This window comes from Choloepus didactylus, chromosome 17 (genome assembly GCF_015220235.1).
Source record: "Choloepus didactylus isolate mChoDid1 chromosome 17, mChoDid1.pri, whole genome shotgun sequence".
Taxonomy (NCBI): Eukaryota; Metazoa; Chordata; class Mammalia; order Pilosa; family Megalonychidae; genus Choloepus; species Choloepus didactylus.
This window is the reverse complement of record NC_051323.1, coordinates 63,197,116-63,211,898: the sequence shown is the minus strand read 5'-3', so window position 1 is coordinate 63,211,898 and position 14,783 is coordinate 63,197,116. Positions and strand designations below refer to the sequence as shown.

Sequence of the window (14,783 nt, the reverse complement as noted above, 5' to 3'; positions counted from 1 at the left end):
TTCCTATGTGATTTGTATCCAACTCTTTCTGGAATCTTCCTTCTCAGAGGCCTTGATATTGAAATGAAAGTCTGATTTCAGACAAAGAAAAGAAACATCATCCCATGTTAAAAGGCTGATTTCAAAGAAGGTGAAGCCTTATCTTCCCCTCATGGGTAATAAGGATGAACATCCAAGAAAGAAGGGCTGCGGGTCTTGTGACACAACTTTGAATATAGGCCAAGAGAGGAAGATGGCTGTGTGTGTTCTCTGATGTAGTAGAAAGACTGAAATAAACCTGCCTGGTCAATATGGTTGCGTGGACCTTTTGTTTCAGGCCGGTCAAATGATTCTCCAGCCAGACTTTGATTTGGCGGACTGTTTTAAGAGAACCTGGATGGGACAGCCCAGCCTGGGTTCAAGGCTCATGACCAGACCATTTGCTGGGCTTGACCCTCCAACCTGATGTAAATCAGGCCCAGTGCTTTGCAAACTCATCCACCCACCTCCCAGGGCCACCGTGGATGACCCAGCAGTGCAGCCTGTCACTGCACAGGGTGCTTGGCAGGGGCACCCTGGGCTGGCAGCAGGGCCAGCACGTGGAGCACAGTGTGAATGCCACTGTCAGCTGCGGGGCAGTGAGGGGTGGGGCAGATCTGAGCTCTGTCAGAGTGATCCACAATGAAGGATAAGCTCAGCACTTTAGAGGCGTGTGAAATAACCCCTGCTCTTGGGGCTTTCCCAGGGAAATGGCCCTGGGGTCTCACAGGGATGGGGCTTTGTCCAGTCTATGATAACAGGAAGCTTCCTCTCACTACCTTAATTTGTAAGCATCATTTCTTTTGAAACCCTTACCTGTGTTCCATCTTTATTTGCAAAGTTTGGCAACTGTCCATGCATCTCAGGTCTACATCTGCTTTTGTCTTAATTGCCTGGATATTTCTTATTTTAACTTCAGTTATCTGGATAATTGCCTTAATTCATGGGTCCACTTTGGCAGCATAACTGTACAATCTGATCCATATTTCAGTTGCTTTCAGAGGGTGAGCCATGCCTGAACGCAGGCAACAAGAGGGCAAATGGAGAAAGAGGCAGCTGCAGTGTGTTGGGCAGTGTGTGGGCCCCATGCTAGGCTTTTCGGTGGCCATTCCATCCCAGCCCTGGGTCATGTTCAGGTGGAGTTAATCCCCCCACCCCTGGGTCTCCATGACACCACTGCAGTGCTTCCAGCATTGCTTACCACTTAAACCTCTTTTTTAAATTCTAAGAGTAGGAAACTCCCCAAGTGTCAAAGCTTCTCACACGGTGGTGCACAGCAGATGTTTGTTAAGAGTGTTGGTCCAGAGTACTGGGATAAGATTTACAAATGCCTAGAATCAAACGTCACCAGTTAATAAAAGTTTTGGCATTATCAACCTGCCTGTGAGGTCACCACCACTTTTTGTAACGAACGGGAAAGGAACACAAATGGCCTCCACCCTTGGTAACTGTAGTTGGCATGCACCCATGGTGAGAATTTGCCAGACCTCATTTTCATACCATACTTAATTTTAAAAAAAGTTCTGCTTTTTTTTTTAAGACATCCATTTGAATCTTGCAAATGAACCCAACCCCCCCATTGCTAAAGGCGTAGCTAGACTTCAATAAATACGTCATTTTTTTTTAACCTAAAGATATAGCAAGGTTGGAAAAGTTTTAAAAATGGAGGTACGGCCAATGAGGTGTGTTAGAAAAGCTATAAAAAATAAATGATATAAAAAATGATGATTGTGTGAGCTGTGTAACCTGGGGACAAGTCAATGTCTCTGAGCCTCGATTTCCTCATCTGCAAAATAGCCATGTTAATGTCATCTCAGATGGTTAATGTAAGGATCACCTGAGAATTGGAAAGCCCTTTGTCTTGGCATTTGCAGCAATCAAGGTGAATCTCGGATGTGGTTGGCCAGTGGTCATCACCAGGCCATTTGTTTTGGACCACCGCAGGCAACAGCCGAGAGCCCCTATTTTGGTGGTCTTTCTCCTCAAAGCTTAGGGATGAAAGCGGCGTGGGAGGGGGTGAGTGGCATCAGTCCTTCACCCTTCCCCTGCTGATGGCTAGGTCTCCTGGAGAACAAACTACTTGACAGCCAAGAAGCACTGATCAACATGCAGCTCAGCTGCCCCTGCCAACTTATCTCAGTGAGGTTGGAAACTCCTGAGATTTCTCCTGACAACAGTTTCAGGCAGGTAAAGGCCATTCTTTATCCATTCCTGAGTTTATGATGCTCTGAAGAATAATAGGCCAACCACCAGGACTGATGACTGAAACTGTGCTCAGCCCACTCGGGTGGGAATAATGGATTAAAGGCAAATGCCAAGCGAGGGTCCCAGGAAGACACTGCTATCTTTGGGTCATGTGAATATTGCAGAAGGGCTCGAAGGTTTTTTTTTTTTTTTTTTTTTTTAACAGTGCTGCTCCCCAGAATAAAGCCAATCTCTGAGCTAACAAAGATTCTACATGCGTTACTGTGTCCAGGAGAACAAGTCTGGCCGGGCCATTATTTTCCTTGCTTGCATTTTGTTGACAATGACCTGGCCCACTGTGCTAGTTTGGATATATTATGTCCCGCCAAAAGCCACATTCTTTGATGCAATCTCGTGGGAGCAGACGTATTAGTGTTGATTAGGTTGGAACCTTCTGATTGTTTCCTTGGAGATGTGACCCACCCAACTGTGAGTGACAACTTTGGTTAGGTTGCGACCTCTGAGTGAATGTTTCCATGGAGGTGTGGCCTCGCCCATTCAGCATGGGCCTTGATTAGTTCACTGGAGTCTTATAAAGGAGCTGGCAAACAGAAGGAACTCAGTGCCGCTGGAGCTTAGAGAGACATTTTGGAGACAACCGTTGAAAACAGTTATGCTAGCCCAGAGTCTGCTCCAGAGAAGCTAAGAGAGGACAAACACCCCAAGAGCAACATTTTGAAGAATGCACAGGAGCTGAGAGAGGAGCTGGAACTCAACCCAAGATCAGCAGATGCCAGCCACGAGCCTTCCCAGTAACAGAGGTTTCCAGACGCCACTGGCCATCCTCCAGTGAAGGTACCCCATTGTTGATGCCTTACCTTGCACACTTTATGGCCTTAAGACTATAACTGTGTAACCAAATAAACCCTCTTTATAAAAGCCAATCCATTTCTGATATTTTGCATAAGGCAGCATTAGCAAACCGAACACCCACCGTAACTGAACTGGCCTAGCTCAGGTCTCCCAGAGCCAACTCGGTGCATCTCACAGTGTGATCTGGGACCAGTGACAAGATAATGTGCAGAAATTGAGATTAAGCACTTAAAAACTTCCAAAGCATTTTGACAAGTTTTTACGTCTACTGAGCATAATAAATTCATTGGCTTGCATTTGTTCTCTCTCTCTTTTTTTTAAATCCTTCTTTTAGTAATGCATTTTTCTCATGTGTCACAGAAGTGTCAGCCTGCTATGGATTGGGAATTTTTAACTAGTCCTTCACCAGAAATGAGAAGTGCTACACTAAACCAATGCTTCCCAGGCTTTAATGTCCATAGGCAACACCTGGGCATCTTGTGGAACAGCAGATTCTGGTTAGGTCTGTGTGGGGCCCGAGACCCTGCATGTCTAACATGTTCCTGGGCGATGCTTCTGCTTCTGCTCCATGGCCCACACCTTGAGCAGCAAGGTCCTGGAGGCCTCTGGAGTAGATTCTGACACAAGCTCAGAGATGAGCAACTGTGAGATTTTTCTCAGTAGTTCTGTCAGGTGTGGCAAATGATGGCCTATCCATTTTGGAGAAGGCTGACACTTTCCTTTCCTCATTCTGCGGAAATCTGGTTGCATCACCCTCCCTGCTTTGGGTATAACTGCAATTTGAATGTGCTTCCCCTTTCTTCACTCACTTATGGCTAAAATCATTTAACAGCACAGGACCAGTGGTAGAACCTGCAGCAGGCCGTGAGTGGCAACCCTCAGGGTGGGATGGGACCCAAGCCCTGGACTTCCATGCCGTGTTGTCTGTTAGGATCCCATACCCTTGACCCATATCTCTAAACTTCTCTGGCTGAGGAATACAAGCTTCACTTCTGGCTCTACCTAGGCTGCCCCAAACACAGGAAGGATAGGAAGACTTTCTGTCAAAGCTCTTATTACATCTATTTTTCCAACTCATCCATCCTTGTTCAACAGAATTAAGTCTGAAATAGCTATTCCTCATTCCCTGACTTGTAAGACCATTTGCTTTTAGCTCCAGGGATCAAAGCCTGCCAACTTCCACCAATCCTTGCCTTTTATCAGCAGACACACAGCACCCCCCATCCCCGCCATATCCTCCACCAACTCTGTGAGAGCCAATGGGGGCCTCATTTCTCATTTACACCCCTGGTACACCTGGCACCCACCACTGAGCAGGTGCCATGTAAATATTGCTTGGATAGAAGAGGGCCAGGCCATCTGTGGGCTCCATCACTCTCTGGCCTGTTCTTTACCCTGCTTTATTTTCCATCATAGCTCTGATCACCACCTCACATTATTTGTTCATCCTCTTTCTCCTCCACCACCCCCAGTGATTCTCAGACTGGTTGCAAATTAGAATCATCTGGGAAGTTTTGAACTATTCTGATGTCCAGGCATCCCCTGCCAATTAAATTGGAGTCACTGGGGGTAAGACTCAGTCATCAGAAGCTTTTTTTGATACTCAGATGATTCCAATGTGAAGCCAAGGATGCAAAACAGGGTTCTAGAAGCTCCCTTATGGTCTGCCACAGAGGGGTAGACTCGGCTCCTGGGAGCTTGTAGAAATGCAGAAACTTGGGCACCAATCCAGAATCTGCTTTTCAAAGAGGTCCACTGGTAATCCAATACACAGTAAAATATAAACTCCGTTATAGCAGGGTCTTTTGTTCACTGCAATATCCCCAGCCCCTAGCACAGATTCTAGGATGTTTTAGGTGCTCAGTAAATATTTGTTGTTTGGATGGTGCACCCATGAAAAGATTTATATTGTTGCCTTCTTTTAAAATTGTGTGCATACAGCCTCCAGCATGCTTGCACCGTTGGGTTGTGGATTTCTACAAAGATGTGGGTTTAGGGGATGTTTCCCAATCACCTCCTAAAAGGACTTTCTTTTGATTATATAAACCAATCCCAGTTTGAGGTCCTATCCATCTGTGTTGTGGATGAATTTAAGCTATGTTTCTGATGCGCTCTGGGTTATCACCCATGAGCTACACAGGGGTGTGGGCACCTGAGCCCTGACGTTCCAGTTCCAGCCCATTTCTCAATTTTTTAGCTTGTGAACTACTGGACACCCCCACCCCATTATTTTTCTTTTCATGTTATGGCTGATATCCTGTCTTAGGTCCAGCTTTCCAATTTTCTTTCTTTTTTTTTAATTCCTCCTACATATATTGAGTGTAAATTCTCCTTGATGAGAAATCAGCAGTGTCTGGGTAACTGTGCTCTGCCCCAGCCCCCTGAGTGAACCCAGGAGTACTGTCCCTGGACAGGGACCAAAATCCATGCAGGCCTCGGCTCACATTGGGAGGCTCATGACTCAGGCAAGCCGGGCTGATGAGAGAGCCTTCTTTATTTCACCTGGTCCCCAAATTCAGATGCAGCAGGAATACAACTCTAATTTAAAGTCCACCCAGGGCACAGTTTAAACAATGTAAGAAACCATTCTGTTTTCTTAAATTTCTAAATGTGTGAGTGGTTGGAGGAAAGGACTGGTTGTAGAAGAATGTCCTACCTAAGCTAATAGCGTTGGTGAGTCACAGTCCTAGGAAAGGAGTTGCTGAGGGTCTGTGTTTTCTACGGCTGCCGTAACAAATTGCCGCAGACTCTGGTTTCAACCGATTTTTATTGTCTTGCCTTCTGAAGGCTAGAAATCTGAAACCAAGGTGTCAGAAGGGCTACCCGTGCTCCCTGTGAAGTCTGTAGGAAAGTGTCTCTGGCAGGGGCCAGCAGTCCATGGCTTGTGGCAGCATCACTCCCACCTCAGCCTCTGTATCTCACAACCTTCTCCCCTCCTGGGTCTCTTCTCTCCTAATGAGGATGTCAAGAGTCTTGGGTTAAGGGCCCACCCTGCTGCAGGAGGACCTCATTTTAACTCGCCTAATGTCATCTGTACACACCCTATTTCCAAGTAAAGTTCCAATCTGGTAGTGGGGATTAGAACTTCAATAGGATTTTTTGAGGGACACATTTCAATCCATAACTCTTAGCCCCGGAGGCAGGATCACGAAGAGTCACAGGGCAAACAGCCGACAGGGTCACTGATGGGGGGAGCAAGTCTTGGCCTTGGCTGTTACGGTCCCAGGCTGGAGGAAAATGCGTCCGACTGTCTTGGCCTACCTCCCCCATCTGATCTGCATTCCCAGAACCTTGCTTTGGCTTCCTATATAGAGGTGCCAGCTGAACGACAAGGAGCTGGTCCTGCTGGTGGGTAGGTTCTTTTCCATGAGGCACTTACTGTCCTCATTATAAATGAATAAACTCACCAAGCATTTCAAAATGTTGGTGATACTCTTTTTTTTCTATTTTGCATGAATGTTGAAAATGCTTTCTACTTCCATCAAAAAACAATCAAAATTAGAGTCATTGGATGCATTGTTTACTCACTGATTATTTTTATTCTGGGGAAGAAGAAAGCACAGTTCGTTTACGTGTGAGCGCGTTTGCGTGGGCTGGAGGTGTCCAGTTGAGAAACAAATCAGGCGACCGCCCTCATGACTTATAAATGTCTTGTGAGATTAATCATTTGCAGATGGAGCAGTTAGAGCCCTTCTATTCCCAGATGAGCATCTTGGCGGAGAAGAAGGGGACATCCTAAAACAGAACCCCCGGAAGCACCCATCCAAAACACTGCACGCCACCCCCTTCACAGCTGGCAGTTGGCAGTCACTCACAGAATGTTCTAGCAGTCTTGGTTGTGGGCGCAAAGTGAGGCAAACTCTCAGAGGTTCACCACTTCCTCCAGGATTACCCCGAGTGGGGAGGCAGAGCTATATAGCACCTACTTAAGGAAGACGGAACCATCTGGTTTCCCTGCAACGTGGAGGCCTGGGAGTGACAGGAGCCTGCACCAATTTGGAGTGTGATGAAGTGGGAAATCGTGTCTGCTCCTCAAGGGTCTGAAGCGGGATCTGCTGTTACAGGCAAATGCTGGCAGGTGCGGCATGTTCTGCGATAATGGGCCCATGTGGAAATGTGCAGCTGGCAAGGGGGCCTCCTAACTGGGACAGCATCAGCGGCACCCAGCAGCCAATCCCGGTTCTGAGCATGTACTACACACAACTAATTGGCACTTATTGGGAAGCCGATGAAAGTTTCCTGGTACAATGAGTTTTGCCACCAAGGACAGAGTCACAAAGGTACTGGCTGTCACCTCAGATGCTGCCGTGTCTATAGTTTGTTTGTTCTCCACTTTGCTTGCCTAAGTCTAGCAAGCCAGGATGTCCAGTCCTGGGTGATAAATTACTGATTTATCATATATATACACATATTCAGATAACGAGAACTTCTGAATTAGTCAACTCTGGGTTGTCAGAACAAAGACATCACAGGGCAGGAGGAAAGAAGCCCATGGAGAAGGAATTTGGCTCCAATAAGAAGCAGGTCGCTGCAGAAGCACAGATTTAGTACACGAGATGAAACCTGTTTCCCATCATCACAAGGGGTCCTTCATCGGCAGTTCCCTTGCCTGTCGCAGGGATTTGGGGGACTGTACAAGTGCTGGTGAACTGTTGGTAATTCATCACTTTGAAGCAGAAGTTCTTATTTGGCTTGCAGTTTATTGAAACCACCTCTCTTTAATGGAAGTTTATTCACCCTTGCTTCTCGCACCCACCATGGGCTTTGGATTAAGGTGCGAGTGAGAAAGACCTGCAGCCTCTGCGTCCTCCTTCTCCATCAAGAAAAAGGGCAGTATCATTATTTATGAGCAGCCTCTTGGAAAGACATAGCAAGGACTGGCAAGTCCTGTTAATGAAATGTTTGCGATCGTTAAGCTTGTGGCTCTGCCAAGGTGCAAGGGAATGGGTATTCTTGGCTGCTGAGGCTGCAGGGTTAGAACACGGAGCCTGGAAATCCGTCACATCAGTTCCAATTACAGTACCGTATATTCTGGACGTGCTTATGCCCAGCCTGTTGGTGCCTGGATTTCCTTATTTTGAAAATGGGTGTTTTAATACCAATGCAGCAGAGTTGGGGGCCACAGGTTCGTTGCCTTGGGGAGGAACAGATGCCTTTAGCCCAGCCTCAGCATTATTGTTGCTATTATTTCTATATAATAACATCCCAAATGGAGACACCTGGCAGGTAATGTTTGGAGCCCGTTTTGATGCCCACGAATGAGCAGCCTTGTGCATTTTGCTTTCTGCTTCTCCGTTTTCCTCTTGGCACCCATGTTCGGGAGGCCGGCCCCTCAGGTTCCTGAGCAGCCCCGTGAAGGGCTCTGAGAGGAAAACAAGGCCCTGGCTTGTTCTCTGAGCTAGCGCTCTTGAGGAAGCAAATGAATAAAGCCATAAAACAGAGCGAAACCGCGGAGCATGGTTGGAGGAAACATTTCAAAGGAAATAATCCTGGATTTAGATCACACGTTTTGGCGCCTGGAGTGAGTTTTTCATAACCTCCCTCTGAAAGACAGGTATTTGTAGTGGAAATGCTGTCAGCCCTTTGCCTAGGCCGCGGCTGCAGGCGGCTCTGACACTCAGCTACCCCGCGCGTGTGATCTGCTCGGCCTTACAAAGGGAGCGCGTGCCCCCGTGGTGACACCATCCTTTTCTCACGAGGCTGACATTCAGCACAGTTGGTTTGGGGGTTTTTTCTTATCTCATCGAGGTGGTGACCAGCTACAAATGTGCGTGGTGTACACTGAGTGAGACCATCATATTTTCTCTTCACCTCTTAACAGGATTGAGGGGCGTTTCCTAATCCAAGCCCCATGTTGGAACCCATTGCCAGGTGGAAGTGGAATCCAGCGGCGGGTGTGTCGAGGCTGGGCCGTCCTCGGCCTCGGTCCCCACTGAAGGGCCTCGCGGAGGGGAAGCTGTGGCACAGCTGCGCGTGCACTGACATCAGGCTGGGGCCGAGGAAAGGGGCATGACTCCGCCAGGGTGGTGGGTCCAGAACTGATTCCATGTTGGTCCTTGACTTGTCTGCAATGATCCTTCTCACCCTGGTGAATTTCCTTGCCTCTCTTCCCATCTAAATCCCATGCATCCTTGCAGATCCTGCTCTGTCCCCTTTTCACCATGGAGGCTTCAAACTGTCCCCCCCACCACCACCCCATCAACAGTCACTGCTGATTTACTGCGTTTCTAAACTAGCAATTTCAGATTATTCTAACCCCTTGATACTAAATTATATGCCAGTGCATGGTCTTTGCTTTTATTTCAATTTTGCCATCTTTGTGCCCTGGTTTGTAGACTTCTGTGAGCAGGGCCCTGTCCTGTACATCCTCGTTTAACTTCCTGGCCCCAGCCTGTGGCACGTCAGGCAGACATAGATCCTTGGGGCTGTGAGCACGGGGTGGTGGTGCCTGAGTTCTCTGGGGAAGGAGATGGAGGCGGCTTATCTGGAAAACCCCTCATTACCTATCTCACAGGAAGACTGCAGTCCCTTCCACCTGCAAATGCATTCAGCTTAAGAAGCCTGGGCAGCAGGCCTGCACGGCCAGTGCGAGCCAAGGTCCAGCAGAGGCCCAGCGGCCTTGCAGTGCGTGGGGAGAGCAAGATGCAATAGGCTGCTTTGGGACAAAAGGGCCGATGCAGTCTTAAAGAAAGGGTCTTTGATCTGAGGGAGGTGCAGGTGAGGGGCTGAGCAGACCACCTGGCTGCCTGCTGTCTCCTGTAGGGAACGGCCAGGCTTCCTGTGGGAAAGCTTCATTCCAGGAGAAAGAGGAGCATCACGAGCCGACCCCAGGCGCGTCCTCGCTGTCATTTTCCTCTGTGTGCAGCAACTAGCCAGCTCAGCTTCCTCTGAGTCCATAACTCATCAGAGCTTCAGGTTGCGAGTTCCCTGCAGAGGGTCCCTGCTTCACTCAGAAGGCAGAGATTGGCGTGGGCAGTGACTGTCCTCAAGGTGTTTGCTCTCTAGGAACTGACATCTGTGTCAGTCTCTCGGCTAGAAATTTGAGGATGTGGAATCTAAAAGAAAAAAGGAGACAGCAGATGTGAAGGCTCAGCTCGGCTCGAAACCCTAGCAGGCGCACTCAGTGCCTGGGTCTCTTCTGTCTAGCCCAGGGTTAGGCAAACCACAGCCCATGGTGCCCATCTGCACCCAACCTTCTGTTTTAGTGAATAAAGTTTACTAAACTTTGGGACACAGCCACAACCATTCACTTACCTATTGTCTATGACTCCTTTATTGTGCTACAACGGCAGAGTTGTACAGTTGCAAGGAGACCTTATTGGCCACAAGTTCTGTTTACTAGTGGCCCTTTACAGAAAAAGTTTACTGGCCCCTGCTCTAGATCATAATATCTATAACTATTTCTATGCGGTGAGGAAAAGAATAAATAAATTTCTTCAGTTCCCTCATGTTTAACCATGTGCTCTCTAGGTAGATCCACCCAGAGGGATAGCTGGCATTTACTCACTTCCTTCTGTTACTTTGTCAAAATATGAAGGAGAAAGAATGGAATTTTGCAGGAATTTACCTAGCCTAATGGCATTTATTTAGCCCATCTTGTGAAGATAATCCCAAGCTGATTCTAGCATTACATTTTCTTCCTGGCCACCCCTGTGCACACAACTGTGGTTTAACAGTAAATAGTTCCTTCTGCTTTAGTCTTTCAATCACTGCAAATATCCCCTTTAGGTCAAACTGAGGTCAAAGCGAGTACAACCCAGGAGGAGAGGAGCTCCATCATGCACCTCGAATGAAAAATCCCTTTCAAGGCCTAGGGACTCGAGGAGGGCACTGTTGTTCATAGAAGGTGAACTAATTCTTCACCTAACTGGGGCCACCCTGAATTCTCCAGGCACCAGCCTGGGAAGCCTCCTGCTCCTGCACCCCATGCCTGGAGCTTGTGTACGCCTGCCCCAGCCATGCGGAGACTAACACCCCACCGCTCCCAGACTCCAGGTGCCACCCCGTGCAACACGATGGCTTGATCTGGGTGGAGGATTCCAAACTGTGGCAAGTTGTTATGGGATGGAGTCTTACTCCCACCTTTCCTGATAGGCACCACCAGGATCAAATTTTTGTCTAAAGCCAACTCTTCTCTTCAAAAACTGCAAGTTGTTTGTAGAACAGGCTGGGAGACGTGGGAAGGTGGAGTGTCCTAAGTCCTTGCTTAATCACCCAGGATAATAAATTATTTACTCCTCATGAGACCGGGGGCCAGATCACCTTCTAGGTCTCGATAACCTGAGCAGAGACCATTACTGACAAGATGAATTGGTGGTTCACCCAAGACCCAGTTTTCTCCCTGTCACCAGACCAGGCTTCCCAGCCACCAGCATTGCCTTAAATTCTCCTTCCACAGCGACCCGAGTTGTGACGGCCAGGGGTCTGTGCTCATGGTGCATGTCAGTGGCTGAACAGAAGCCCTGTCCTTTTGGACTGTCCCCGGGGTCTGGGTGATGAGTGTGCTGTCCTCTCGCCCCTCTCTCTCTGCACAGCCATTTGCACCTCGCACCCTGGAAATACGAAGCCCAGGAAGAGATTGTGGTAGAGGGCCTTTGGCAAACTCTCCCCATCTGTTTTGTACGTCTCCGGCTTTCTGCCACAGCTCCTTTGTGGGCCTTTGTGGTAGCACAGCTGCTCCAGAACCTTTTCAATAAAATCCACAGATGTCATTCCAGCCTCTTTTTGTTTTCTTTAATGCAGGCTTCATGCTGGATGTGGCTGTTAGAAAAGATCTGACCAATTTGAAGACTTTGCCAATGTCAGTTTTTCAAATGCTAACACAGGCAGGGAGAGCCTACAAAGAGCTGGAAATAGAATGTGACAGTTATTTAATGACCCCTCCCTCCCCTTCCCCTCTTTCTGCTTTTCCACCCAGCTCAACGACTCCGCCAAGCAGCTTATTGAGATGGACAAGACGTGCTTAGCGGCCGCGGCCGGCTGCGATGCCTCCTTGCCCTCTGACCCCAGCGCGGCGGCCAGTCCGGCCCCGGGTTCCACTGTCAGCCCCACGGGAGCGGTCAGTGCCTTTCAGAGGCGTATCGATGGCAAGAAGAATGCCAAGAAACGCCACTCCTTCACCGCACTCAGCGTGACGCACAAATCCTCCCATGCCTCTAGCAATCGGCATTCCATGGAGATCAGCGCGCCGGTTCTCATCAGCTCCAGCGACCCCCGGGCTGCGGCCAGAATCGGAGACTTGGCCCATCTGTCCTGCAGCGCCCCCGCCCAGGTAACAGGGCCCAGCGGTGGGGACAGGGACGCCGGCTGGGGGAGCAGCAGGGGCAGCAGCCCACCTGTCCGGGGCCCTGCCTGATCCCGGTGCCTATGCCCTCTGTGGGTCCTTTAGGGGCTCCCCAGCACCCACATGTCCTGAACTAGCATAAATGAGGCAGCGGCGGAACCACCTTTTGCATCACGTGCGATTTCCTTTCGCTGCTTGGCGTCAGGGATTCTGCCTAAACCTTGGTGAAAGTGTCTCCTTGTTACTGCCAAAAGTGACTGGTATCCTTAGTGGTTCAGAAGATAATTGAGGTGGTCTGTGAGGTGATTTTCAGTGGTCCAGGGACTTGGCATTCAAATAACATTGACTCACCACATGAGAAAGTTACTCCCTTCTCAGTTTGCATTCAGTACTGGTGACTGTATCTTGGAGCAAGTCTCTGTTTGCACTAGAACATTTTAACACCTCTCTAACCCTCACTAATGTCCCTTTCAACAAAGAGCAAGCAGCCCAGAGATCAGAGCCGAGATGAATAGCATGGGTTAGTACTTCTATTATTATTCTTATTCTTTATACAGATACCTCCTGTTGCTGGGAAGTGACCCCAGCTTGCATTTTCAGTAATGATATATCAAGTTTCTTTATAAATGAATTTAAGTCATCAAAATGAGGCATTTAAAGAACACTATTGAGTAAATCATCACCTATAGTTGGGGCAAGATCTGTCACAGTGGAACGTAAAGTACTGAAGTTTGAGCACATTGATGTGGTTGAGCTTTTCATTCATCAATAAAGAGACAGAGGCCCAGGGTGGTGAGCGGCCCTGGGAGGACCCTCTGCAGGGCGATGTCACTGTGCAGGCACACGGGCCGCCAGCCCCCTGGTGCAGTGCATCCTTTTCTGCACAGGACTGAGGAACAGGTAGATGTTCACCTCAGCATGGTTTGGTGTCCTCTCCTCCAAACCTGACTGCACCCAGGAAGCGGGCACCTGCGACAGGTGAAGGTGGCAGGTCTCTGTTCCCTACATCCTCGGTAGCTTGTGAGGCAGCATCTGACCTGTCCCCTCCCCCCTCCCTGTCTCCTCTCCTGTCACCTCTAACTGCCCTTGATGTTCCTCAGAACAAGTTTTGTCAGAGAATCTTTCATCATTTTCTCTGGGGAGACCCTAAGGGGCAACTTGGGTGAAAGCACCAATAAGCAATTGGCTAGGGAAGGACCATCTTCTTAAAAATTATAAAGAACTCAGATATCTTCACAAAAAGAATTGTTAAAATAAAAAAGTTGAGCTCCTGAAGAATGACAGTTTGGTCTAAATACAGCATATCAGCCTAAAAGTGCCACACCCTACACCAGCTCACACACACGCCCTCACTCTCGTGGGCTCTGAGGGAACATTCTGGAATGTGGTGATCTGGGAGCGTTTCACCACCTGGTTGCGGCTGCTTTGGCTGGGTCTGGGGCCTGTGCACACTTGACTGCTCCAGGCAGCTCCTTCCGCTGGTCAGAAGCTGTGTGGGGTCCAGAGTAGCATGGAGGCCTGACTCCAACCCATGTACCCCAGGGGGTGAGCAGGCTGGTGGCAGCCTGCTCCACAAGGAGACAGGTGGGATCCTGAACTGGAACCTGAGACCCACATTCTGAGTCTAAGCCTCCCCATCTGACCTTGGGCTAAATGGTTCACGTCATTATTGAGCGCCTACTGTTTGTAAGTTCTCGTGAGGGGCGCCCGTGGCTCAGCAGTGTTCTAGACCAGCCCTTGCTGTCGACGAGCCTACACCATTTACTGGGGGATAAAGACAAGTTGGCAAGTGGTCCCTTCTGAAGTCCTTGCAATCTATTGCCTCAACCCCTAGAGATCCTGAGAAAGAAGGGCCCAGCACAAACATGAAGTATGGTTGTCGTAGTGGTGCAAAGAACATGGCTGGAGTTTGCCCTGTTTGTTACTGGCCACTGCGAGCATGTGATGGATTCCAGACCAGGACTTCTGGTCTTTGTATCTGGGCAGCTGTGGGCTGGGCAGCTCCTCCCGGTCAGTGGGTTATTGTTGCCACTAGGTAGGTGATGGAGGGGGTGGGTATCAAGTGGAGATTGTGTCTGTGGCTCTTTATTCTGCAGTTGGAGGGAAGCAAAGACAATTGAGAAGAACTAAGATCTTAAGAGTCCATAGAAAGCAGCCGTGAGCCTTCGTGCTGCCTTTGTTTCTGACCAGCCCATGGCTTGGTAACATGGACAGTTGAACGTATTAATGTTTTTGACCCTAGTGTTCTGAAACAAATTCAGTTCAGAGGGATGTTGTAGCCAGCATGAATGAGCATATTCTAGGATGTGGAGAGGGGAGGAAATTGTTTGGCTTGTGTGCCCATCAGGCAATGAGCATATTAAATTGGATGAGCCTTTTATTCCTTCCTCCTGGGGCAGCAAAAGTCACACTCGCTTCAGGTGGA

At 48.8% G+C, this 14,783-nt stretch overlaps 1 protein-coding gene across 3 annotated transcripts in view; it reads left to right on the top strand.

The window, feature by feature from the left end:
• Positions 1-14,783, top strand: part of SH3RF3 (SH3 domain containing ring finger 3) — a 410,554-nt gene that overhangs the window by 271,055 nt on the left and 124,716 nt on the right. For all 3 annotated transcript variants that reach the window (XM_037807811.1, XM_037807809.1, XM_037807810.1), the window contains one exon: positions 11,993-12,346. In XM_037807811.1, the coding sequence (XP_037663739.1) occupies positions 11,993-12,346 (354 nt within the window). The remainder of the gene's footprint in view (positions 1-11,992; positions 12,347-14,783) is intronic.